We start from the raw sequence: 27,072 nt of genomic DNA, 5'->3' as shown, positions 1-27,072 counted from the left end.
GCTGTAACTGTCTTTGTTTTTGTTTTTTTATAAACCAATTATTATCTTTTTATGAAAGTAGACAGTGAAGGCTGGCGAAATGCTTTGGGTTAAGCTTTTTGTGACACAAACCTGACAATCTGAGTTTTATCTCCAGAATCCATTTAAAGGTGGGAGGAGACACCATGGTGTGCCAGTGAGCACACACACACAATAATTAATTAATTAATTTTCGGTAAACAATTAGGTACTGTTAATTGTTTATAAATTATAATTTCCGCTGGACAGTGGTGGTGCACGCCTTTAATCCCAGCACTCAGGAGGCAGAGGCAGGTGGATCTCTGTGAGTTTGAGGCCAGCCTGGTCTGCAAGCGCTAATTCCAGGACAGGCATCAAAGCTGCAGAGAAACCTTGTCTCGAAAAAAACCACAAAAAATTATAATTTTCTTAATTTATAAACTGTCTTTCAGTTTTAGTGTTTCTTCCTAATAATATGTGTCTGTCTATTCTATCTTCAATATTTTCTTGACCAGGTTAACATACAGTTAGGTTATTAACTAATACCAAAGGAATGTTCTCTTGACCATTAGTAGGAATAATTAATATACTAGCTTGGTATGAGTCAATGATAATAATTCCTGGTAGAATTTCATTAAGTATCTTTTATTTCTAGGATTACGTACTGTGATTTTAGTTGTGAATACTTTTTCCCCTATATTTTAATGGTTTTTATTGGCTCAGAAGTACAGTAGATTCTAGACATCTTCTTAGAGATATTTGGAAGACTACAAAATGCGTGTGTTTTAAAATAGTGAAACTGCTTTAATATGCAGATGTTTGCTCATTTGTACAAACTGCCTTTCTGGATAAGTAACACACACGTGCTGGCTTGACAGAACATGTGACTTAAAGTTCCAGTTGAGTAATACTCGAAATTACTATGTAGTGTGGACCTTCAAGGCCAGTCTTGAAACACAGAGGTTGTGAATGCTAAATGCAGGAATGATGAAAGACATAGTTTGTAAGATATGTGATTATATATCGGTATGTGCCTAGATTTTTCCTGGATTGTTTCTCAGGTTAATTCCAACTCTACATAACTGCTGATTTTACTCATTGATGCCTTTTGTTTCTTTAGAACTTAATTTTCATGTTTTCTCATTCAGACCTTTGTTGTATTATGACTCATAACTATTCAGTATTTGTCACGTATTACTCATCTACCCCTGAACTTCATAGCTAATGGTCCTGTGATTCATTCTTGCAAGACAAGTCCCCATAAAGCAGTAAAGCTGATTCAGGTTAGATTCTTTGAACAGTTGTCTAAAAGGGTTCTGAAGAGAAGCCATAACTAGAGAGTAAATACCCTTCCTCTGATAAGATCACTCAGTTCACCAGCTGCTAGACATTATATCCCAAGAACCCCACTTGGCACTGTGAGAATTTGTCTTGTCAGCTGTTGGGGGTAGTGCAGCACTAATTGTTAAGTAGTTTAGAATTGCTCGTTGGCAGTGAAGGGAAAAGATAACCAATCTCTAGATTATGTTGTTGTTCCTAACTCTTTTCTTGAGGAAGCTGACAGCTTAAATTCCTTTAAACTTACTAAACTGTTTTAAACCCACCTCTTAACAGCTGTGTGTCAGAGAGAACTGTTTTATTCCAGTCCTTCTAGCAATGATTTTGCTCATGTATTGTTATTTATGTATCCCTGGTTTGTGAACTCCTAAGTAGTGACTCTGTCTTAGACGTCTGTTTGTTCCCCTCTGTTCCCATAGTACTCCCTAAGACAACAGATATTAAATTATCTTTAGTAATTGATAGAAGTAAGTTTTAAAAAATTGATTCTTGCTGTCTTTAATTTACTTTTACTGCTTTAGGAATTAATTTCTTTTTAATTTTTCTAAAAACATAAGTGCCATTTTTAAGGAAAAACTGGTCATTGAGGTATTTAAACATTTATTAAACAGGGCATAAAATTCATAAATTCTTGTGTGTTATATTTAATACAAGTATTAGACTGTTTTCTTTCAGAACTTTGATATATACATTGTTGGCTATTAGGCATTTAACAACTAAGTATGTGCAGAGCCATGTGAGAGTGGTTAGTGAATAATTAAATATGTGTGACAAAAGTACATTGTAATATTTTGATAGCAAAATAGACTGTTCAGTTTATGATTTTTTTTGTCATAGGGAAAAGTTCACCTTGAATTAAAACTGAATGAACTGATAACGGAGAATGGAACTGTGTGCCAGCAGCTCGTTGTGCAGTAAGCATTTCTTTTTTATTTTTATTTTTTTGCCTAAATTACTTAGAAATAATTCTCTATTTTACATTCTTAGACCAACTTATTATTTTAAATATTTCAGAAACTTCAAAATGAAACTCTCATCTAACATTTCTTTATCAAGCTGATAATACAGTTTATTTTTCATCTGGTCCACTCAGGTTATGGCAAGTCATTATGTATTCAACTTATTTTACTGATTGTCGGTTAAAGGACACATCTCTAATGTCATAGGCAAGAGCCTCTGACTTCCTAGCATTGGAGACTTGGAAACTGTTTCTAGAGGATATCTTTTGGAAGAACTCCAGACACCACACACACACACACACACACACACACACACACACACACACGACAAGACACTCTAGTGGATCCCCTAGAGTTGCCTGCATTTTTCCTGCAGATTTGGTATTCTTTATCATTCTTAATAGTCTGACTGCTCTGTAAAATTCCTGTTCTAGTCTAGTCTTCTATTTCTTTCCTCCCAATCAGATCTGTACCCTAGTTTATCAGCAAGCTACCAAGACTCCTTCATTCTGGAGCCCTGTTTCTTTTTCTCGGTTGATATCTGAATAACCCTGAAATTATCAGGTACACACCCATATACCTCAGGGCAAGGAAATAGAGAAGTTCTTACTTTCCTATTGCTGCTTCCAACTATAATTTAAATTAATTAAAACTATAATTTACTCTCCTAATGATGAAAACCAATTCTCAAGTCATTGCCTTTCTGTATTAGTCCATGCTGATATTACATATGATCTTAGATGTTTAATTTTTTCTGCTTTTATTTGCTGTCTTGATGCATAAATAATAAAAAGAGACTAAGAGATTGCCATGTGTGTATGAATTGCCAAAACAATATACCTATTACACCATTTTTCTAAGAATTTCATAATAGAAAGCTTTTAAATAGATTTAATAAGGACAGTAAAATTTACTTATGGTTTCTGTTCTATTGATTTTTCAACTATAGTTAACCTGTTAAAAATAGATCTAAACCAAGTATTGTGGTGCATGTCTTTAATCCTTGCACTCAGGAATTAGAGGAGGTGGATCCTTGTGAGTTTGAGGCAGCCAGGTCTACATTGAGATTCTAGGACAGCCAGGACTATATTGACCCTTTCTCAACAGAAAAAGAAAAAGACATTCCAAGATTTGTTTGCAGATTTTACCCCTAGACTAACAGCCTACTTCCTTTCCTGCTTGAGTTTGGTTGTTATAGTCATTTGAAGTACTGTTAGTCAGATAGTTAGTTTATTTACATACCATTTTAGGTTTCTTAATTTAGTCCTTGTTGGCCTAGGTTTTTTTTTAGGTATATTTGTTTATTTTTATTTACTTAATGTGTGTTTATGTGGGTATATGTCACACATGTATAAGTGTTTGCAAAGGTCAGTGGTGTTGGACCCCTGAAGTTGGAGGCTGTTGTGAGCCACCTGGTATGTGTACCTGAAACATAACTGGCCCTCTAGAGGAGAATCAAGGGCTCTTTATTTGCTAAGCCATCTTTCTAGCTTCCTGGTTTTATTTTTGAGAATGTAAACTGTTAGCATAGTTTCAAAAGAAGAAATTATAACAAAAGGCATTCGTGGGCGTAATTCAATTCCCTCTTCCTCACACCCAGCTCTAGACAACCACAGTCTGATCTCTGTGTCTGTGGCTTTTTGCTTTTTCCTGAATGTCATTCGGATAGACTCATATAATACATGTAGTCTTTTGTGTCTGGCTTATTTTTACTTGGTATACTCCTTTTGATATTCATTCACATTGTTGACTATAATAGTAGTGAATCTTCTTTCGAATATTGTTTCCTGGTGCCAGGAACACACAGTTAAATTCTACCACTGAGACAAACTTTAAAACTCCAACCAGTTTTTTCCAGATAACTCAACCAATGCACATGCTGGTTAAATAAACGCAACTTCACACTCTTAAGTTTGGTGACTAGATTTCAATTTTGAGCATTTATTTAAAATTTTTTAAAAAGATTTATTTATTTATTATGTATACAACATTCTGCCTTCATTTTATGCCCACATACCAGAAGAGGGCACCAGATTTCATTACAGGTGGTTGTGAGCCACCATGTGGTTGCTGGGAATTGAACTCACAACCTCTGGAAGAGCAGCCAGTGCTCTTAACCACTGAGCCATCTCTCCAGCCCCTTAAAATATCTTTTTATCTTGATACAATAGATTTGCAGGAAGTTGTAAAGGTAGTGCAAAGAGGTCTTTGTGCTCTTCGCTCAATTTTCCGCAGTAGTTACATCCTACATGACTAAAGAAATTTGTACAGATAGCTTATAAAGCTTGATGCCCTTTTCTTGATTGTTGGGTTAAGGAGGATTGGATGCAATCCTTTCAAAGGACATTTTTAAGTCTAGATTACTCACCAATGGTGACTCACAACTTCATTTCTAGAGGGATCTGACACCCTCTTCTGACTTCCACAGGTACCAGACATGCAGGTAAACACTCACATATATAAGATAGAAATAAATGGCTAGTAGAATGAGGAAGTATCTAGGAATGCTAAGTATGTTAGCCTAAGTATGATTCACATTTGTATAATCTCAGAGAATCTCCCCATAAGGTTATCTTTTAGATACCACTTCACAGTAATGAGACATCTAATACCTCTTGATATTATGTACTGAAAAAGACACCAAGATATCTAATACCAGTCTGATCATGAGCAAATACCAGACAAACTCAGATTAAATAATACAAAAGCAGGTATCCCAGAGTGACAGAGACTAAGAGGACATGACACCTGAATGTAGTGTAGGATGTCATACTGCATCCCAGATCTTAGCAAAATTTGGGTGACATCTATAGATTAATTGGCATTAGTAACATTAAGTTAATGTTAGTTTCTTGATTACAATAGTTTTATATTGGTTAACACTGAGTACTGGGTTTACAGAAACTCTGTATGTTATCTTTACAACTATTCCAAAGTCTAAGATTGTTTGTACCTTGTACATTCAGCCTGTTTGTTTTGAATCTTAGTCTCTTATCTACTGTACTGTCATGTAACATTGCAGCCATACACATCTAAAGCTGAATTCTTTTATTCTCATGTTGGTTCAGCTCCTCTTCACTGTTTATGTCAGACCTTACATTTTTCTATCTCTAGACCTCCAGTTTTAAAACTTTTCTGTCTTTGTATGCTACAAAGTAAACATTTTAAGTGTCCTTGTTTACTCTTATATTTTCTGACATTTCCGCTTCTGTTTTAGTTGACTTTTTTTCTTTTCACAACAAGTCATATTTATTGACTATTTACATTGCAAGTGAAGTCACTAAATGCTCTGTATTCCTGGAATGTATTTGAGTTGTTCTGTAGGATCAGTTAAGTTCATTTTGATTATAATGTGCTTTTAAGCTTTGTCAAAGATAAATGAGACCAGCATATATCACAGAGCTGGTGGTAAGAGGCCCACCAGCCACAAAAGAATACTGGTAGTTGATCAATGATGCCTCATTGGTGGGAAAATATAAACGCTAGAATATTTCCTTGGTCTATGCTTTTTTGGTTAGTTTTAGAATTTTTTTTAAATAAGTTATTTCAATTTATTTTATGTGCATTGGTGTGAAGGTGTCAGATCCCTTGGAACTGGAGTTACGGACAGTTGTGAGCTGCTATGTAGTTGCTGGGAATTGAACCCTGGTCCTCTGAAAGAGCAGCCAGTGCTCTTAACCACTGAGCCATGTCTCTCTCCAGCCCTAGTTTCATAATTTTTAAATTTGACTTTTGATGCCCAGGTGGCAGATGTAAGTCTTATTTTCAGCTTTCTCTTTATGGCAGTGCTCCATTTGCAGTGAGTGAGTGTGGAAAGAAACTGGGGGTGTTGCTCTTTAGAAAGAAAAAAGAAAATGAAAAAAAAAAAGCCACTTAGCCACATTCATGAGCTTCTGTTAGGCAGTAGGAAATGAAGACTTAGACATTAAACCAACCAACCAATAATTACTAAGAAACTTTGAGAATCGGATCATTAAATTGTTCTGTGCTTTCTGTAGATACAACTACAATCCATAAAATGGATTAGATGGCCTTGGTGTTTATAGTCTAGAACATTTTCTACGGAATGACGTGGGAGCTGATGCTGAGAATCATTAGGAAAGACTACAGATTGTGTGAAGCGTGCCCTGTATTTATGAATCAGATTTTAAGTAAAACCACAACCATTTCCTTGTGTGTCATTCATGCTTTAGCAGAGGATATGGTGCCATGGCACTGGCCTGGTTTGTAGTTTCTCATGCAAGGCTTCATGACTTTCTTTTCCTTTTTAGAAGCCACAGCAGTTTTGATATATTATCAAACCACAAATGTACCTTGGTATTTACCAGGAAGAATGTGGTATGGTAGTCTGAGTACTGACCGTGTCATTACTGTTTACTTCTCTTTGGGAAATAATCATGTAAATAAGCAAATATATCATTTGGAGTAGTTGGTGTATTGGAATTGCAAAAGCGGTAAAAGAGTTTAAGCCCTTTGAATATGCTGATTTCTACTTAATAGTAATGTTTTAGGGCTGAGAGTGAAGCTCAGTCACAGAGCACTTGCCCTGTACATGTGAATTTAGGGTGCTGTCCCCAGTCCATAAGAAGGCTAAGGGTGAAGGGAGATAATATGTTATGATGTTAACTTGACTCTAATAATTTAAAATCTCTTTTATTCTACCTTAGCATCAAGGCATGCCATGGATTGCCGCTCATAAATGGACAAAGTTGTGATCCTTATGCAACAGTTTCCCTAATTGGCCCTTCTAGGTAATGTTTATTGAATTGTTACTGGGTTTTCAAGTTTAAAGTTGGATTTAAGAGTTGTAAATATAAAGTTCTTAGATCAAATGCTAAGTAACTATGACATAAAATAATGCTTTAAAAGAAGATATTTCAGTAAATTTTAGTGTACACTTGGTAAACACCTAAGTTCTGTTTTTGTAGAAAGATTCTGGGTGTCATTTCAGATAAGTTATGTATTTACTAGACTATGGGAAAAACCTAAATTTTATATACTTGTAAATGTACTTTAAAATATATGCCTTGGGCCAGGCAATGGGGAGTATATGCCTTTAATTGTAGAACTTATGAGCAGAGGCAGGTAGATCTCTGTGGATCCGAGGTCACCCTTGTCTGCACGACAAGTTATAGGCCATCAGGGTCTAAAACAAAAACCTCAAGTTATATACACCTGACTGCCTGTATTCAAGCCCAGCCTATTGATGATAAGCCTTGAAATATACTGAAACTTAGCAGACTGTTCTTGTTTTCTGTTTAATGATTTCTACCCCATGAACAAATTCTTTTCTTCTTCTTCTTCTTCCTCCTCCTCCTCCTCCTCTTCTTCTTCTTCTTCCTCTTCTCCTCCTCCTCCTTCTCCTCCTCTCCCTCCTCCTCCTCCTCCTCCTCTTCCTCCTCTCCCTCCTCTCCCTCCTCTTCCTCCTTCTCCTCCTCCTCCTCCTCCTCGTTCTCTTTCTCCTCCTCCTTCTCTTTCTCTTCCTTTCCCCTCCTTCTTTCTTCTTTTTGCCTCAGACAGGCTTTCTTTATGTATCTCTGGCTGTCCTGGAATTTATTCTGTAGACCAGACTGGCTTTGAACTCAGAAAGATCTGCCGGCCTCTGCCTCCATAGTGCTGGGATTAAAGGCGTGCGCCACAGCCACTACCATCCAGCTTCTCATGAACACATTCTTTAATGGAACTTTTAAAGTCACATTTAGTAGAAACTTTTTTTAAAATCACAGTTGATTTTGCTTTTATGCTATAATCGCACAAGACACTCACATTAGATTGAGTCTGGCTAAAGATGCTAGAGTCCCTGAACATTTACTCATAAATACCGTAGAATTTCTATATTCACTTGAGAATTAGTATTTGTTTGTTTAAGTTACTGTCATGGCTGCACCCCAGAAGTAAACTGAGTTAGGAGACATTTCCTGTTCCCCAGGTGTTTTCAACACCAGTAAAGGCACTTTGAGTCTCACTGCCTTTCTGCTTACCACTTTTTCTGCTTATGTAGTATGATGTGCTTAAAACTTTCAAAGAGAATGTGACAGTCAACCTCTCACAGCCATGGAGACGGTAATTCAATCTTGGCCTGTATAGATACATAAAACTTGTATCCTATGTATGGATATTCGATTTGAATTTGTGAGGACATACTGACTTTTGTCCCCTTACACAGTATGCAAACCATCGTCTTCCCTCAGTCATCCTAACATTTAGGCAAAGGTCAGGCTTCCTGGTTGGAAATAGCTTGTTTTATAATTGTGTACTGTTAAGTTCTACAAGGTAAAACTCTACCACATTGGAACAGGAATGACCAAAAGAAGACAAAAGTAAAGAAGAAAACAAGCAATCCGCAGTTTAATGAAATCTTTTATTTTGAGGTAATTTCTTGTTTTATATAAATATTCATATTTAATATAGAATTCTAGTTGATTTAATTTTGTAGATCACGACCATAGTAATTACTTTATCAGTTGTATTAATGTAACTAATACTTTCCGTCCAGAAAGTAGTACATCCATGGTGTAACACTGTAGCTCTGGGTGTTTGGAAGTGGGAAGGGCTAGAGCCACACCTGTCCAGTAGTCGTTCTCCTCCAGACCCTTCCTTCCCACACTCTCCAGTCCCCAGATACATAGCGACTCTTCTGAACAAACTGTTTTAAAATATCTAGAAAAACAAGCATTACCACTCAGAAGATCTGAAATCTTTTCCCAGTTGACTTTAATGAGGAACTAATCATGAAGCCTGCATTTCATATCTTGTGAAAGGGCAGTTTTCTAAAGGAAAATATTAACAAATGTGCCAAATACAAGACTCTTTTGAGAGTATGAAGCACTTCCTGATAGACCTTTATATCATTAAATTCTTCTTAATCTAATTTATTCTGTGGATATTTCTTGTTCAAGAAGATATTCAGATGCCTTGAGCAAATCCTAACCACTAGACCACCAAGGTGCATCATTAGCTGCCTTGAAATTGTCCCAAATACAGTGCTTTGACATTCTTTCAAGTATTTATTAAATTCTTTTTCATATTAATTGAAGACTAGAAAAATTTAAAAATCAAAATCTCTAAAAGATTGTGTAATAACAGAATGAGTTGCAGTTAATATTAATATGTGAGAACAATTTATAGGTAGTTACATCTTAAAGTTTTTCTTTTGTATTTTTTCTTCTGTTTTGGAGAGGATGCCAGAGTGCCCCTACTCATGCCTGATTACTGTAAGAAAATACCAAAGATGAAATAGGAGATGGGGGTGGGGTGGGGTTAGAAGCAAAGGAAAAGGAAAACATGCTAATGCAAGAGACTCCCTTTCCTGGAGGACTTGCAGTTTTCTGCGTTATTAATGGCTGTTATGTCCAACCATGAGAACATGAAGAAGATTGCAATTTTTAAAAAACTGCTTCCAAAGTTACTATCTTTTGCACGTTGTTCACACCTCTGATGAGTTGAAGTTCACTATACATAGGGTCTCATAACAAGCAAGTAACTTTTTGAAGGTCAGGGTCAGATCTGCTCGCCATAATAATTTACCTGTCAGGCCTTGAAACATTTATTCATTGAGCCCTTTGTTAGACAGGTTATAAAGATAGATATATTTGGCAAAACCAGAGCAAGACATAAGAAAACACACACAGATGTACATATATACAGCTGTAATGTGCAGCACATACTGCTTGAGCTCAGCATCGAAACAGTCCAGAGAAAGAGCAGTTTTCCCTGAGTACAGAGAGAATATTCCAGAGAAAGAACATTTCAGGCACAGAGACAGAAAAACTGAAAGTTATGTCCAAAGAACATCTGGATAATAATTTAACCAAGTTTAATAAGAAAATAGCCAAAATTAAAAATTAAAAAGATGGAGGTGGGAGAGATGGCTCAGCGGTTAAGAGCACTGGCTGCTCTTCCAGAGGACCTGGGTTCAGTTCCCAGCACCCACATAGCAGCCCACAGCTGTCTGTAACTTCAGTTCCAGGCTTCTGACATCCTTACACAGACATACATGCATGTAAAACACCAATGAACATTAAATAAAAATAAATTATTTTACTCCCTCCCCTCAAAAAAAAAAAAAAAAGAATAGAAAGACAGGATAAGCTGATGAATGAGATCTTCCAGCACCAGGATGGAGGTGCTTTAATTGTAGTCATGGACTATCCCTGAGCCTGGAAAGAAGTAGCTGTGATCTGTCAGCAGGTGCCTAAAAACTCGTGGTTTCAGTGTTCAAACAGCTCAGAGAAGAAAGATACTGCAGGTCAAGATAATTGGTTGTAGGAGGAAAATGGGAAAGAAATTAGAAGTACCTGAGGACCATGTAAAAGCCTTTCACTAGGCCTCAGATGTGGTGCATGCCTGTGATCCCAATCCTTGACAGACAGAAAAATCAGAATTTCAAGGTCAGTCTCAACTACATAGTGAGCCTTAGAAACAAATAACATCTCCTATTGGGACAGTTCGTTATTGAAATATGATAGGTGATAACTATAGATCACAATATAAGATTTGCGGTCAGACGGTGGTGGCGCATACCTTCGATCCCAGAACTTGGGATTGAAGAAGGCAGAAGCAGGCAGATCTCTGTGAGTTCAAGGCCAGCGTGGTCTATAAAGAGAGTTTCAGGACAGCCAGGGCTATCCAAACGAAAAGAAAGAAAAAAAGAAAAAAAAAAACACAATACAAGATTTGGCACAGAGCCAGGAAAGCCCAGGGAGTGAAGAGATGCATCAGAGAAGAAAACGAAAGACGCTTTGCACTAACTATTCAGCTTCTAAGTGCTGCTTAAGTTTTGTTCTGTAGCCTCCTCATTTTCAGGCAGGATAGTAAATCTAGCCCCGGCTGCCTCAAAGAGATGGTGGACATGATAACACTTTGTAAGTCAGGCAACACCGTGTATCTTTAAGTTGTTTTTAGAATGATAGAAACAGAATGGCACCTGTGTAGATTCTGAGGGAGAAAAGAGAGTAGCAAGAGGTGGCAGGATAATCCTTGGGTAAGCTCAAAGCAAAGAGCTCTTCTGGAACAGATAGAGGGACACTAAGGAATGTCAGTAGACTACAGGTTTGGTGATGGAGAGAGATTTTACAAGGGTGCCTTGTAAGGAAGCTGGTGATAAAGTCGTCACTGTCCTGAGTGGGTGGTGAGGAAGTAAAGGAATTAATTACTTTTAAGGTAGTTGTCTGAAAAAGGAGACAGGAGGACTATGATATAAGAGGAAAAGTTTTCTTAGACTAGAAGCTGTAATTAAGATAGATACATACTTATAGCACATACTTAAAATACACTGGGGGAAGGAGCTGGCTTGGAGGAGGTAGTCTTAGAAAAAAACTCTAGTAGAGAGAGGCCTGAGGTGGAAAGTGAATGTTCAGCTGGAAGTTTCTGTCCGGTAGCCTTGATGTTTTCAGCAAAAATGTGAGAAGGAATTAAGAGTAGGGTGGTATGCTGTGAGAAAGGTAGGGAAGACCTGAGGTGGTTTTAGAAGTGTAGCCCTTTGAACACAGTGTTTTCCTCTTTCTGTTGCTGTCAGACACTGGGAACCAGATGCTGCTGCAAGCAGAGTTGATAGAAGTGCTGGGGAGGCAAGGATGCCTGCAACTTGTGTGCCATCCTCCCTTAGCTCCCTGGTGCCTCGTTAGTGCACTTGCCATGCTTTGGAAAATTGCTTCCACTCTTGACTCTTTCTATATTTGCAGTTAAATATTTGGGAATTTTCATTTTTTAACTCATGATAGAAAAAGATGCTTTAAAATATTTTTTACTAAAATATTTTTGTTTATAGGTAACCAGATCCAGTAGTTATACCAGGAAATCCCAGTTCCAAGTAGAAGAAGAGGACATTGAAAAATTGGAAATCAGGTGTGTGTCTTGTGTTTTTCCTAGAGAACTAATTTTTCCTGTGTGAACTTTGATAGAATACTCTCTAGCACATTGGTAGAAGAAACTTAGAGAAACAGACATCTAATTTAATCCAAATTATCTTTTCAAAATCTGATTTCTTTTCAGAAATACCAAAGTATATTTCTTGTGAGAGCAAAGACAACCTAATTTCACCTATTCTGTTTTCCATTTTCTCTTAATTTAATTGTTCCTTAACTATCTGGTTATAGTATAATGAATGGAAAAGCAATTATATTTAAGCCAATTTAGAAATAATTTTTTTATTCTTCTTAACATATCTGCTGACTATCAGAAATTTCAGTGAGGTAAGGAGATAACGCCACAGGTGCATGTGTTTGAAGTTTGTGATATTTCCTAGGTCTTAAATAAATATCTATGCTGTTTTGGAAAGGAAACTTTGTCAAATGCATGTGTAGGTGTGATGTTAACAGTGTGTTACCTAAAGGCACATTAATCATGTGTTCACAGTGGTAGGCAATGTTTTTCTAAGTCACCAGCCTTTACATATTAATTATCTTCAGAAGAGAAACTGTACTCTTATATTGGTTTGTTTTTTCAAACTCAGTTAAGTAACTGTTTTGTCCTTACTGCTACAGATTAAAGAAAAAACAAACTTAGAAAACCTAAGTTTCTCTTTCTATATTATTTAAAGTGTGACGAGGGAGATGGCTAAGCTGGTACAGGCACTTGTTGCCAAGCCATTCTACCTGAGTTCTATCCCTGGTACCCACACACGATGAAAGGAAAATTCCAAGTCCTGTAAATTGTTCCCTGAGCTTCACATGTACTCAGCGGCATGTGCCCACCCCCCCAAATTAATAAATAGAAATGTAATTTAGAATTTAAATTGTGATTTTCCAATAAAAGTTACTGTAGTACTTTGCTTTCAGAGTCTGGATAATGAAGTATATGACGATGCTAACATCTCTTTTAAGCATGTAAAATTAATGCTACAGTACACATCAAAAACACTTCAAACTCTTCAGCATGGCTCACAAAGACTGAAGCTAGGTTTTCAATTTTCAGGGTTGATTTGTGGAATAATGAAAACCTAGTCCAAGATGTTTTCCTGGGTGAAATTAAGGTTCCTGTGAGTGTGTTAAGAAACGATTCCTCTCATCAAGCCTGGTAAGAAGACATATGCTCTCATGAACTAAAGACACCCTAATAATGTCCTTTAATAAAGATGTATGCTTGCTGGGAGTAAGTCAAAAGTTACATTAATTTGGTTATGAATTTGTTATTAGAGAAAAATAAGTACTTTAATCGTTAATGATATTTGGTCTGTGATATTGATGTAAAAGAACTTAGTTATCTAGGAATATTTTTCTGTTTAAAGATGAGATCTCAGGGCTGTAGAAACGGGTGAGCTCGCTGCTCTATCTGGACTGCATTTGCGTTTCAGATCCTAGCACATTTCTAGGACCACTCACAAAGAAATGGCTTTAACTTTAGCTCCAAAGAATCCAGTGCTCACTTTGGTGTTGATGGGTGCCTGTACGTACACTCATAGACACACAGACACACACACACTAAAAATAAAAATGAAATATTAAATCTAAGAAACTGAAAACCATTAGCCATCTCATGAACCACTTACGAGAAGATGCTTGTTCACAAGTCATCATATGTAGTTTAGATCTTTGGCATTTTGGTCACGGAAACTATGGCTGAGAACCAGACGACTCAGACATGCAGTTGTTTGTGGGGAGTGGCGTATGATTTTCCTTCAGCACATACTATTAAGGATGCAGATAACCGTGATGAGTGTGGAGTGTTGTCATTGAACTGATCAACTGCTTAGGAGCTCTGGGAGCTCAGTATTGACTATAGTTTTATTTGACCTTTTCATGACTCTAGTAGTGATACTAAATTGATGTTATTAAACTTAATGTTCAGACATTAAATTCATACTTACTTCAGTGTGAAACTTTTTGCCTGTCTGTAGCCCTTTAAAACTAGTGTATCCTGCCCCTTTGTGTACCTTTGCCAGTGTCTCTTCCTAGATTGGTGTTCAATTGAGTATGTAGAAACATACCTTTCTCAATTATCGTGTGTGTGTTGGAGGTGCTTGTTCATGTGGTTATGTTCGCATATAGGTGTGCATGTAAAGAACGGAGCTTGACACTGGGTATCTTCACCAAAAGGACTTTTGAATTGTAGCGCACTGATTAGCGAGGCTGGCCGGTCAGTGAGCTCCAGGGATCCACCTGTCTTTACCTCCCCTGAGCAAGGATTACAAGTGTGCATACTACTAAGTGTAACATGAGGGCTGACTTGCTTGTTGGAGTTTCTGTCCCACAGCCGGCAACTCCCAAGGAAAATCACACACAGGACTCCATAAGGTTATAAACTGATTAGCCCATTAGGTCAGACTTATTAGCTCTTATAACTTATGTTACCCCATTATCCTTATCTACATTAGCACATGGCTCAGTACCTTTTCCAGTGGGGCAGCTTACATCTTTCCTCTCCGGTGGTCTGGGCAGAACTGCGGAGGGAGCTTCCTGCTTTCCAGAATACTCCCAGTCTCTTTGCTCCACCTCCACTTCCTGTCTGGCTTTCCCGCCTATACTGCCTGCCTGGCCAATCAGCGTTTTATTAAAATATGATTGACAGAATACAGACAATTCTCCCACACCAACTAAGCCCAGCTTTTACATGGGTGCTGGGAATTCAAACTCAGGTCCTCATGCTTACATAGCAAGCACTTTATCAAGCCATCTGTCCAACTTCTGTCACTTCCCTTTAAAGATCACTTTTTAACATGAAATGTAGTATTTGTGCTTGCTTACATGTATATAATGTGTAATGATCAAGTCTCAGCATTCCATCTCAAATATCATTTCTGTGTGTTGGGAAACTAATTATGCTAAAATGAGGCTGGAGAGATGGATCAGAGGTTAAGAGCACTGGCTGCTCTTCCAGAGGTCCTGAGTTCAATTCCCAGCAACCACATGGTGGCTCACAACCATCTGGCTACAGGCATACATGGAGACAGAATACTGTATGCATAATAAATAAATCTTTAAGGGAAGACCATGCTAAAATGTAATATCAGGTGTTGTAGACCATCATTACTAACCTATTAGCTATTAGGTTATAAACTTGGGAGCTGCTACTCCCACAGCTGCATTTAGAGCCTACTCTCTACCTTTTCTCCACCCCTTCTCCCCTCCAGCTTTCTAGTAATTCTGCTTTCTTATGTAGATCAACTTTAGCTTTCACAAATGAATAGTAACTTGTGGCCTTTATCTTTCTCTGCCTATTGCATATGATAAAATGACCTCCAGTTCCAGACGGATTACCACAAATGCTAGGATTTTACCCTTTGATAGAAAAATGTCTGTTGATGAGTGAATGGATTTAGATGATGTGGTGTGTACACACTGTGGAATGTTAGCCGTGAGAACCACTTTTTAGAACTCAGTTTCTGCTGCCTGGAAGAGAGGTTGACATTTGAGAACCTAAGGATTGATTTTGTTGTTTCGATTTTTGTTGTTCTGTTTCCCAAGAGTTTCCATTCAGTATGAATCCTTGACTGGCCTGGACCTTGCTATGTAGACCATGCTGACCTTGAACTCAAAGATTTGCCTGTCTCTGCCTTCTGAGTTCTGACATTGAAGGTGTGCACCACCATGGCTGATACTAAGAATTCCAATATTTCTTTTTGGTCTCACTTGCCTTTAAAAGAACCTGCCTCTTTGTCTAGCCGTTGGCACTTCTCATTTGGATTATGCTATCTCATAGTTTCCCTTAAAGACTGCATTTAGACTTTTTAAATTTTATTTTTAACTCCTCTAGAGCAGATCTAAGATGTATTGGTCTCTTCTAATGACATTTTGTATAATTTCTAAATACATCCGGGGGGGGGAATGACTTTATCATTAAGAAAAATATATCAGTGTTTACCCCCTCCATATGCCATACTTTCTTGCATCTCCATGAAAATTTCTGATCTCAGTTTTTAAGCCTTTAAAGTAATATTCCATACATTTTAGTACAGAAGAGAAAAATGAGTCATTGTATCGCCCTGGGCCCACCAAAATTTACTAGAAATCTGCCCCATATCATGTACTTTCAATGACACTGTCTCTTGATACACTTTGCAAATTTGACAAAACTCTCTACCTTGATAGACTACGGAATATTAACAGACAGTAAGTAATTTTAATTTCTTTTGTCAATAGTATAAATATTTTATGTGCACTTAAATACTGGTGTATTTGAGGCCAGAATTGTTGGATCCTCTGGAACTGGAATTACAGGTAGTTGTAGCTGCCAGATATGGGTGCTAAGAATTGAACTCAAGTCCCTTGCAATGATCTTAACCACTGAGCCATTTCTCCAGCTCCCAATGATACGAATATTTTAGTCTGTCAGAAGCATAAATGCCAAAACTTATGTAGCATAAAAGAATAGAATCTGTTAGTCTGTGTGTATAATGTACATTGCGGGGAAATACAAAAATAGTAATGCCTTTTTATTTTAGCTCAGGGTGGTTTGTTGCCTTCATCACTTGTGGAGCTGTAGCATCCTCTAGTGGGGCTAGTGGTAACTGCATGAAAACACCATAATTATTTCTAATTTTGATCATGCAAACAGTCACATAGATAGTAATATTGTTTGAAGCTTTTCTATTTTCTTTTTTTCCGATAATTTCTATTAGTGTTTGCCTATTACATTGGACTTCTAAAAACTGGTTTTTAATGGTTTCAATTTATTTTTTTAAGATTTTTATTTTATGTGTATAAGTGTTTTGCCTGCATGTATGTGCGTGTACTACATGTGTACCTGGTGCTTGTGGAGGTCAGAAGAGGGTGTCAGATGCCCTGGCGCTGGAGTTACAGATTATTGCGAGTCACCATGTGGGTGCTAGGAGTCAATCCCAAGGCCCTCTGCAAAAGCAGCAAGTGTTTTTAACTGCTGTGCCATTTCTCTAGATTGTAACATGACTCAATCACTTTTCCCTTTCTTTTTAAATTTTTTTGTTACATTTATCTATTTACTTATCTTTGTGTGTCCATGTCCGGGTATGTCCGTGTATGTGTCTGTGTGTGTGTAGCATGTGAACTCCTATGGGAATTGTTGCTCTGTTTCCATCATCTGGCTTCTGGGTATCAAACTAAGGTTGTCAGCTGTGTATCTCTCTAGTTGGGAGAATAGAGCCTAAAAATGAAACAAGACTAAAGTCTCATGCAGTAACCAACACCAGTCAGAGCATGAAGCAATTTATACTCTGATGATAAAGAAGAATCACCTGAGTAAAGTTTACAGTCACAAGGACAAGCTGCATGTGGCAAACAACCATATTTTTTCATAGACGCTTAAAAAAGAATAACAGCCAGTTGTGATGAGTGATCAAAGAAAACTCACTCTTACCCACTACACCTGGGAGGAGCATGAAAACACATTCTAAGAACAATTCCCTGGTTTTGTTTGTTTGTTTAAGAAATTGAGGTCAGAAGACTCTTGCAGTTTTCTCACAAGCACTCAGAATTTCCCTCCCATGATTCCATTCTTAGACCATGTTCTGACGGTCAGCAAGTGCTCTTACCTACTGAACCATCTTGGCAGCCTCCCCCTCTTTTTTTCTTAGTGAGTTACCTCCTTAACCTCCTTTTTGTTTTGGTTTTGTTTTGTTTAAATGGTGATAGTTAAGTCACATGTTAGCTTTGTCTTGTTCGTGTTGATACTAGCTAATTTTCACTTTTCACTGTGTAGATAATAGAATTTGATTTGATTTGAGTGGGTGACGGTGGCAATGGTTTCTTGAGACATGGTTTCTCTGTCTAACAGTTATGGCTGTCCTGGAACTCTCTCTGTAGACCAGGCTGGCCTCAAACTCACAGAGATTGCTTGCCTCTGCCTCTTGAAGGTTTTGTGCCACTGCCACCTGGCCATTTTTTTTTTAAATAGGCAATGTACTCAAAACCATTTCTAGATAAAAAGATTCAGAAGAGAATCCTGCCTTCTGCCCCTCTCAGCTTCTCAACTAGGTCCTTTTTGTGATCTAGCCACTGTTCCCTAGTTTCTGGGAATATTTTCTGCATATATAGGCAAATACATGTGTATAGTTTTCATTGATTTATTTGTTTTGTTTTATTGAAACTAGGTAGCCTAGGTTGACCTGGAACTCAGAATCCTCCTGCATTAGCCTCCCAAGTGCACACACTACCACACCCACCTGTACATGCTTCTATTTCTACTTAACAACATACTAGAACATATAAATATGTGATGACTCTAGATAGTGGTTATGATCGTGTATTCCAGAATCGAACTGCTTAGTTTAAATCCCATCGTTGCCAATAATTCCTCTATGTATGTACTTTGTTGACGTGCTGGAGATTGAATGTGATGAGAACATATTTCACCACTCAACTTCACTCCTAGCCCCTGTTTATTTTTCAGTAGATCACCTGTTTGTTTATCTCACTTGCTTGTTTCTCATTACCATCACTTGGAGTTGACACTGTTTTTACTTTAGGTACTTGCTACAACCAAGAGACAATGGAAACAAGTCATCTAAAACTGATGACCTGGGATCTCTTCGGTTAACTCTGTGTTATACAGAAGACTATGTGCTTCCATCAGAATACTATGATCCCTTGAAAACTCTGCTGCTAAAATCACCAGATGTTCAGGTATTTTAGAAATCTTACATCTATGACTCAATGTGAAAGGAAACTAATCCTGTAAATGATGAAGAAAAGATTTCATAATGTCAGTGCTTAAAAAGCTCTGTGTATTTAATGTCTCTGAGCCAGAGTTCTGATTTGTGCTTCACATTTTATATCTGATTAGAATTTAGAAAACTAAATACTATTTTATACATGAGTTGTAATTAAAGAGTGTATTTAAATTACATCCACAGACTAATCATGTAGCCCTGCTTTTTTGATTCTGTGCTTGTTCTCTACCATTCTGTATCCTAGCCAGTATCTGCCTCAGCTGCTTATATTTTGGGTGAAATATGTCAAGATCAAAAGGATGCTGTTTTGCCTCTTGTTCGACTATTGCTACATCACAATAAACTAGTTCCTTTTATCACTGCGGTGGCTGAACTGGACTTGAAGGATACCCAGTAAGAATTGTAATCATCAAATGTTAATTATGTGTTGTTAAAATTGAACTTTAATTTGCCAGATTGTTTTTATAGTCTGTTTTTGTGTGTGTATGTGTGTTGACCAAGTTTACTATAGAGCAGGTGAAAAAGAACTCCCTAGTCAGTAACAAAAGACAGTTCTTAAAGTTAACCAAACAGAATCCAACGACAGTAAGGACCAGTTAATAAGGGAATGTGTTTAATTCCGTCGTACGGTTTCCTTTGGTACTGTTACTGATCTTTGCTTCTGGATCCAGTGGTTCACGTTCCACAAGTCAGATAGTAAGAGCGCTTTATACGGCACACATAGGACAATATAAAGAGCAATCAGATGGCTTTCCATTCCCACCATAGTAAAACAACACCCTCATTTTCTGTACCCATACCTACATTATATTTTTTATTTCATAGTTTCTTTTTTAATCTGATATTATCATTTTCAGAAAGTAGTTTTGATAATTTTAGAAACACTTAATGTCAGCAAATTTTCCTGTTAGTAATAAAAATTACAATTGTATGTATAATCAAAGTCAAAATGTTACTATTTTAAAACTTTTTCTTTCCTTTTTGCTGTGTTTGATTTTTATATCTTTCTATTTCTATTTCAGAGATGCAAGCACAATTTTTAGAGGAAATTCCCTGGCAACTCGGTGTCTGGATGAGATGATGAAAATAGTGGGAAGGCACTACTTGAAAGTCACGTTAAAGCCTGTTCTAGACGAGGTACAGAGAATGCCTCATTGCCAGAGTCTGACCATCTGAACAGTGGTTCTCAACCTGTGGGTCAAACCACCCTTTCTCAGGGGCCTCCTAAGACCATCTGCACATCAGAGAGTTGCATTGCGATTCATAAAGTAGCAAAATTATAGTTATGAAGTAGCAACAAGAATGATTTTATGGCTGGGGGGGGTCCCCACAGCATGAGGAACAACTATATTAAAGGATCTCAGCATAAAGAAGGTTGAGAACTACTGCTTCTCTTTCAAGAAGTAATGTGTTGATTAGAAGGATCTGACCATTCATGAGCTACTGAAGGAATAAGGATAGACACTTTATAAGTAAATTACTTTGTCATCTGTGGATTTTTACTCACAAGACACATCAATCTACATTATTATTCCTTATATTTTTACTGTGGTGTTAAACAATTTTGATACCGTTCTTCAGAATGTTGTCTATATTGTACATTTACCTTCAGGTGGGGGCTTTAAACTTTGTTGGATTTAATTTTTATATTATCAGAAAAAAATTACTTTCATGTTGTCAAATTACCTAGGAAAGTACAAAACTGAAAAATACATGTATTTTCCAGATATGTGAATCCTCGAAATCCTGTGAAATAGATCCTATTAAGTTGAAAGAAGGAGATAATGTAGAAAATAATAAGGTAAGTTTCTATGCTGTAGTTTATAACTCCATTGTTTTTTTTATTTTAATGTTATACCTAACTCCCATAAATGGTTTGTTTTATGTGTATAAGTGTTTTGCCTGTGTGTATGCTGTGCACCACGTGTATGAATGGTACCTATGGAGGTCAGAAGATGGTACTGGATCATCTGAAAATAGAGGTGTAGATGGTTGTGAGCCACCACATTGGTGCTGAAAATCAAACCCAGATCCTCTGCAAGAACATAAATGTTCTTAACCACTTAGCCATTAATCTACCCCATTCCCCCCCCCCATACACACACTCTTAAAATTTAATAATTTCATGTGTCTGGAAACAATGTTATTTATTCTTTACATTCTTCATTTTTCAGAACATTTTCTAGTATTGATTTTACCTTATTTTATTCTTAAGCTTTTTAACTTTGCATTTTTAATTATGTCTAGTGTTTAGAGGTAATATGTATGGATGTGTGCACATAAATGCAGATGCCAACAGAAGCCTGAAGAGGTCTTCGGGTCTTCTGGAACTGGAGTTACAGGCAGTTGTGAGCTGCCTAATATGGGTGCTGGGAATTGAACTCTGGTTCTCTGGAAGCTAATCTTTTGTTAGCATATATTATAGATAATAATCAGTTGTGTTACATTTTCATACATGTATATAAGGTATTTTGATCATGTTAACCCCCTTTTATCCTCTTTTGTTCCCTCTTCTACTGATCGATTTCCTCTTTCCAACTAGTCTTCCACTTCAACTTTTCTTTCTTATTTTTCAATTTGGGTATATTCATGTGAGAGTACAGGTGCTGTGGAAGCCAGAGTCCTTGAATTTCCTTGAGCTGTTATAGGCAGAGGTGAGCTGCCTGGCGTGGGTGCTGAGAACCTAAGCGCCTCTGTGCAAGAGCAGTATATGTTCTTACCTGCTGAGCCTCTCTAACTACCCTGTTTTCTTTTTTAATTTTTGTTTTAATTATTGACCCTTCTGCTTTTCTACTTTCGTGTGTGTGTGTGTGTGTGTGTACATTTAAGTGCATGTATATCCTAGTAAGTTTACTTAGGGACAAGAAGTGAGGAGTTAATTACAGTAGCATAGACAATTTATCAATAGTTACACCACCAAAAAAAAAAAATTCTACCTCCCCCAGCAACCAGTTACTGCTTGTAGATCCTCAGTGATAGGCAGGGACTTATAAGCCCTGTCCCTACTCCATGACAGATAGTAGATGGGCCTGAGTTTACATAAGTCTTGTTCTGATGGTCATAACTACTGAGAATTCAAGAGTGCAGTGGTCATGTAGTGCTTAAACTGTTATGGGAAGGTCACTCTTTCTCCTAGATTCTTTTTGTCCTTTTTCAGTCATGGTCCCTGAACCTTGAGAGAGGGGAAGGTGTTATAGATGGCCCATTTAAGGTTGAGCACACAGCCGTCACGTACTCTCAGCACTCTGAGCCTCTGCAGTGGTTGCCACCTACTGCAAAAAGAAGCTTCTTTGACCAAAGCCAAGAACATCACTAATCTATGAACTTAACATAAATATTTAGAAGACAATTTGATAAGCATATCCATCTAGCAAATCAGCAGCAGTAGCTTCCCCACTACATAGCTACCCTTATCCCAGCCATGAGTTTTTGAACAGGTTTACAGTGTCAAATGAGAATTCCCTCCTGTGAAGCAGGCCGCAGATCCAAATCAGAAAGTGCTTGTTTATCCCCCAAACACTGGTACCCCTGTTGCCTGGAAGGTTAGTAGTGCAGGATATAGGGTTGCAGCTCAGTAAGTTCTTAATGACAGTTCTCGTTAGCAGCCTGCACTATATCTTCTAATATAGTGAGGTCTAGATAGCAGGGAGAACATTTCTAGACCAGAGCACATGATATCTTCAGCAGTAGGGTCTTACCTCTAGTTCTAGTGAGCAACCAGCAGTAGGGGCAATAGTCTATAATAATAATGGATTTAAACTGCCACTAGTTGCAACCTCCATTCTGACTATTCCTTTCAGGTCAGACTCATCAGCCTAAATGACATAATGATTTTAGTTGCCTCTGAGAAAACTATAATTGTGTGGGAGTCACAGGTTTTCACAGTAGTGTGGCTGTGTTACTGCCTATCATGAGTTCTTTCCCTGTTTTTCTTTTTTATTATTTTGTTTACCATGCTTCTTGTGAAAATTACTCATATACCCACCTGTCTAGAAAGTCTGAATTTATTAAATTAAGTCAGGGTGTTGATTGCCCTTTTAACTCAATGAACTTGGAGAATGGAAACAGGGCCTTAGAATACTAGGTTGTCATTGTCTAATAAATCTCATATCCATTACTTTTTTCATAAAGATTATTGAAGATGTGTGAAAGTCAAAATCTTAGTGTTTACTTTGTTAAACCCTGCAGGAGAATCTGCACTACTATGTGGACAAAGTATTCAATACAATTGTAGGATCAAGTGTGAGCTGCCCCACTGTGATGTGTGATATCTTTTATTCTCTGAGGCAAATGGCTACTAAGAGATTTCCTAGTAAGTGCCATGATATTCTCAATTACATCATCTCTTTTTCTATATTTTTTCCTACATGATGTCCATGTGGTCTGTATGAAATGTTTGTGCATAGGCCCAGTCTTCTAGAAGTTTTCCAAAATGATGCTACCTTTTTTGAGAGACTTACTGGCTTACTTTTCCTATAATCTCAAAACATACAATCCATTTTATTTCAGTATAATGACAACTTTATATAAAGAGCAAATCAGAATCATTAGTTTTTAAGAAGGAAAATTTGGATCTGTAAGATTTTCTGCAATATGTCAGTAATGTGCTGTATATTAGGAAGCTGTGGGACCACAGGAGCTCCTTTGTTGTTCCCGCTGCTTCCCCAGGTGCATGGATTCAAGCAGTAATAGCCATTGGTTTCGCACAGCTGAATAGATTTGACAGCCTGGGAGTGCTAAGATGTCTGTGGTGAGATTTTTTTTTAAAAAAATAGTCCTGGACTTTACAAACACTTGTTCCAATGCACATAAGATTTTGAGGTACATATAGCAAGAAATCATTATGTTTAATTTTGCAAAATTAGGTATATTAAGATTTTTATTGGAAAGAATTTATAAAGTTATGAATTACTACGTCTTATTATTAGTACTTAGTTCATTTCTGTTACATAAATAAATTTGCCAAAGCCCATTGCAGATTTGCCCATAACAGAGGGGGGAGACATAGACAAGGCAGCTACTTATTAATAGCCAGGTTTATTTATCTGTATAAAACTGTAAATTAACTTTTTTAACCATCCAAAGAGATTTTGTTACTATGTTTGCATGTATATGTCCCTCTGTTTAATTTACCCAATACTAAGACAGTATGACTGAGTTGTCTAGCTTATACATGAATTCAGGTTTAGGTGTCTTGGCTAACTATAATAAAGATATAAAACATTTGGATTTAAATAAATGTCTTTAACCTTTGTAATCATGGAGAAAGCAGAGACCTGATCCTACATATATACAGATGAAGTGCTGATTAGGTTCTATCTTAAAGTAGTGAGCTAGGTCATAACCACAATACCCCCTTGCTAGCCTGTCTTGTTTTTTACTCCTAACACTGTTTGAGGCCATTACCCATTGATTAGATAATGAAACTTGAGGTTTCATTTGTTCTTAGTACCTGGAATATAGATAGCAGGGCAAGCAGTCGGTAGGAAACAAGTGCCATTGCAGTGGACAACTGGTGATGTTCCCTACTGAGTGATTTGTTAGAGCTAAAAGTCAGCGTCAAATTCGGACGCTCTTTCTCTCACCAGCTGCTTCTCTAGCATTTGGTCGTCAGGTTAGTTGTTGGCTCCAGACGGAAACAAGTACTGGAGATGAGCGATCAGTGCTGCAAGTAGCCTGCAGCTGCAGCTGCGTGTGAGATGTTGGTAGCTTTTAAAAGTAATACTTCCACCTCGTCATTTTTAGTCTTTAAATTGTTGTTTCTTTTTGTGATAGATACCTGGGAGAAACGGTATAAAAGGTTTCTATGGGTTCATAGTTTCAGAGCTTTAGTCCAACAGAGGCAAGGCAAACACTGTGGTGTGTCCTGCGGCCAGGGCCTCTGCTCACCTCGCCTCCTGGCGGTGAGGATGCAGGGAAGGTAGGAATGAGCCAGGGCCAAATACGCCTTTCAAAAACATACAACCAAAAGTGATTTATGGTCTAGGCATTTTCCATCCAGTGAACTAGACTGTTGAAATTAATTCAGCCGTTGATGTGATCAAGATTTTTAGGGTGAATTTGTAACAAAATTGTAAAACTAAAAGCTACTCCTTGGCACTCAGTGTTGCCACTGAGGAGTGCTAGATACTGCTTTTATTTTTGTTGTAATTTCAAGACTATATGAAGAAAAGGCTATTTTTCAAGTTAAAAGTGTTTCTTTAAAAACATAAGAATTTTGCCTTTCATTTTATTTGTTATTTTAAGTTACAGCATTTTTCTCTTCTTAGTTTAGCCACAGTTATCAGTATCATTTCACAAACTCAGTTTTTACTTTACAAATTGTTTTTCTCTCCTACATGGTTTACATAATGTTGTTGGTTTTTTTTTTTTTTTACTTTATCATCTTTGGTTTTTAATTAGTGTTTTTGCATGACATTTCACCATTTTATCCCTGCAGATAACCCTCATGTTCAGTACTCTGCAGTGACCAGCTTTGTGTTTCTTCGTTTCTTTGCTGTAGCGATACTATCACCTCATACTTTTCATTTGCGACCTCATTATCCAGTAAGTGTTCGTTCTCTCAAATCTTTATTCCATTTTCTTTTATTTTTAGTAAAATGAAGAAAAAATAAACTACATTTACTGCTGTGCTAGGACATTTCACAAGTGATTAAGTGCTGATGAGTTGGTGTCCCTGCTGAGCAGGAGGGAGGTGCCCCAGGGTTTCCTCTGCTGTTCTCTCCGTGTGATTCCCATGACGCGGCGCCATTGTCCTTAGTTACAGGATGGTGGTGGTGGTTTGTCGTAGTGGTTTTTGCTGACTGTTGGCAGACCTTTTCCTGGCTTATTAAAACAATTTATTTTTTATTTTTATATTTTGAGGCAGAATCTTACTACATAGCCCAGATTGACCTTAACCTGCAATAGTATTTCTGCTTCAGACTTCAGAGTATAGGCACACCTGCTACACCCAAATTATGATAGTTTAATCATGGGAATATTTTTAAATGTCAGAAATCTGAAGAAAAATTAAATTCATTTCCAAACTGTATAGGAACCTAACTTAATTTAGTATCTTTATATTTTTGCTTTCTGTCCTCTTTAAGTTATATCAAAATATATGATTAAAGCATATAGTTTATTTCTGAAGTTCTACTCAGCTAAATTTAAATCTTTTGCATATATACTTCTTAATATTTTAAGGTTTACTTTTTAACTTTTTTCTACATAACCTATCCTTATTCATATGGGATATTTTAGTCATTCTTTAGCTTTTTTTATTCTAAATACTTTATACTCTTGATGCTTTAGGACCTGATTTGTGTAACAGATAATAAGAAACATTTGGTGATTACTTTATACTAAGCTTTGTTTTAATCACTTTATGTGTTTAACTCATTCAGGTCCCTAGTCACTGTAGGAGTAAATTATTTTGTTAGCCCATGTACAGGTAAGGAAATCACCATGCAGTAACTTCTCTAGGCTCACCTAAGACATTGTGATTGGATCCTACCCCAGTCTCCACAGCCTGTAGCAGACTAGTGTTGAGACACTTAGGACAGCCACTGGCAGTGCTTAGTGCTGGAGACGCTGCAGATCTTGATGTACTCTTGCTCTATCAGGTAATGCAGTGTAGGGAGGGCCTGTAGGCTTTCCAGCTGAACTGGATCTGAATGCCCATGCGTCCCTTGGATAGCCTCACAGTGTTGGCTGCGTAGAGCCACAGCAATGGCAGAAAATAGATGTTCTGTGTGACCTGTATCCTTTTGTTCATGGAGGGTATGTTAATTAAAACTATAAAGACCTGAGGCAGTGGAATCTTGCCAGCAAAATTTTGTACATAAACAGAACTCCCATTTCTAAACTTGTGACTTTGCCTTGTATTCAGACTTGGAATTCCTAGATCAAATGTTTAAATAAAATCCCTCTAACTACAAACACTTTTAGGTCACTTTTCATACAGTTTTATTATTCCAACTTTTCCATGTTTTCTTTTGATCCCTTTTTGTTGTATGTCCCTACCCCTGCCACCTCAGCGTTTCCAGCAGGTCTTCAACTGTAACCCTTCATTTTAAAGAATGTTTGAAGTAGCAGGAATAGAGAAAACACATAACATTATTTAGTATTGGTGATGTAGGGATAAGCATAGCTGCCTTCCATTAATCTAGAACTACTTGCATAAATTTAAAGGCAGCACTTAATTACAACCAAGTA

General features: G+C 37.3%; 1 protein-coding gene across 2 annotated transcripts in view; it reads left to right on the top strand.

Moving 5' to 3' along the window:
• Rasa2 (RAS p21 protein activator 2) overlaps positions 1–27,072 on the top strand; it is a 112,222-nt gene that overhangs the window by 45,215 nt on the left and 39,935 nt on the right. For both annotated transcript variants that reach the window (XM_085689585.2, XM_085689586.2), the window contains exons 5-15: positions 2,173–2,249; positions 6,962–7,045; positions 8,593–8,665; positions 12,064–12,140; positions 13,209–13,310; positions 18,673–18,829; positions 19,121–19,269; positions 19,899–20,013; positions 20,603–20,677; positions 23,065–23,188; positions 25,316–25,422. In XM_085689585.2, the coding sequence (XP_085545711.1) occupies positions 2,173–2,249; positions 6,962–7,045; positions 8,593–8,665; positions 12,064–12,140; positions 13,209–13,310; positions 18,673–18,829; positions 19,121–19,269; positions 19,899–20,013; positions 20,603–20,677; positions 23,065–23,188; positions 25,316–25,422 (1,140 nt within the window). The remainder of the gene's footprint in view (positions 1–2,172; positions 2,250–6,961; positions 7,046–8,592; positions 8,666–12,063; positions 12,141–13,208; positions 13,311–18,672; positions 18,830–19,120; positions 19,270–19,898; positions 20,014–20,602; positions 20,678–23,064; positions 23,189–25,315; positions 25,423–27,072) is intronic.

This window comes from Myodes glareolus, chromosome 4, assembly GCF_982192425.1.
Source record: "Myodes glareolus chromosome 4, mMyoGla1.1, whole genome shotgun sequence".
NCBI lineage: Eukaryota > Metazoa > Chordata > Mammalia > Rodentia > Cricetidae > Myodes > Myodes glareolus.
The sequence above is the reverse complement of the archived record's forward strand: the minus strand, read 5'-3'. Positions and strand labels throughout refer to the sequence as shown.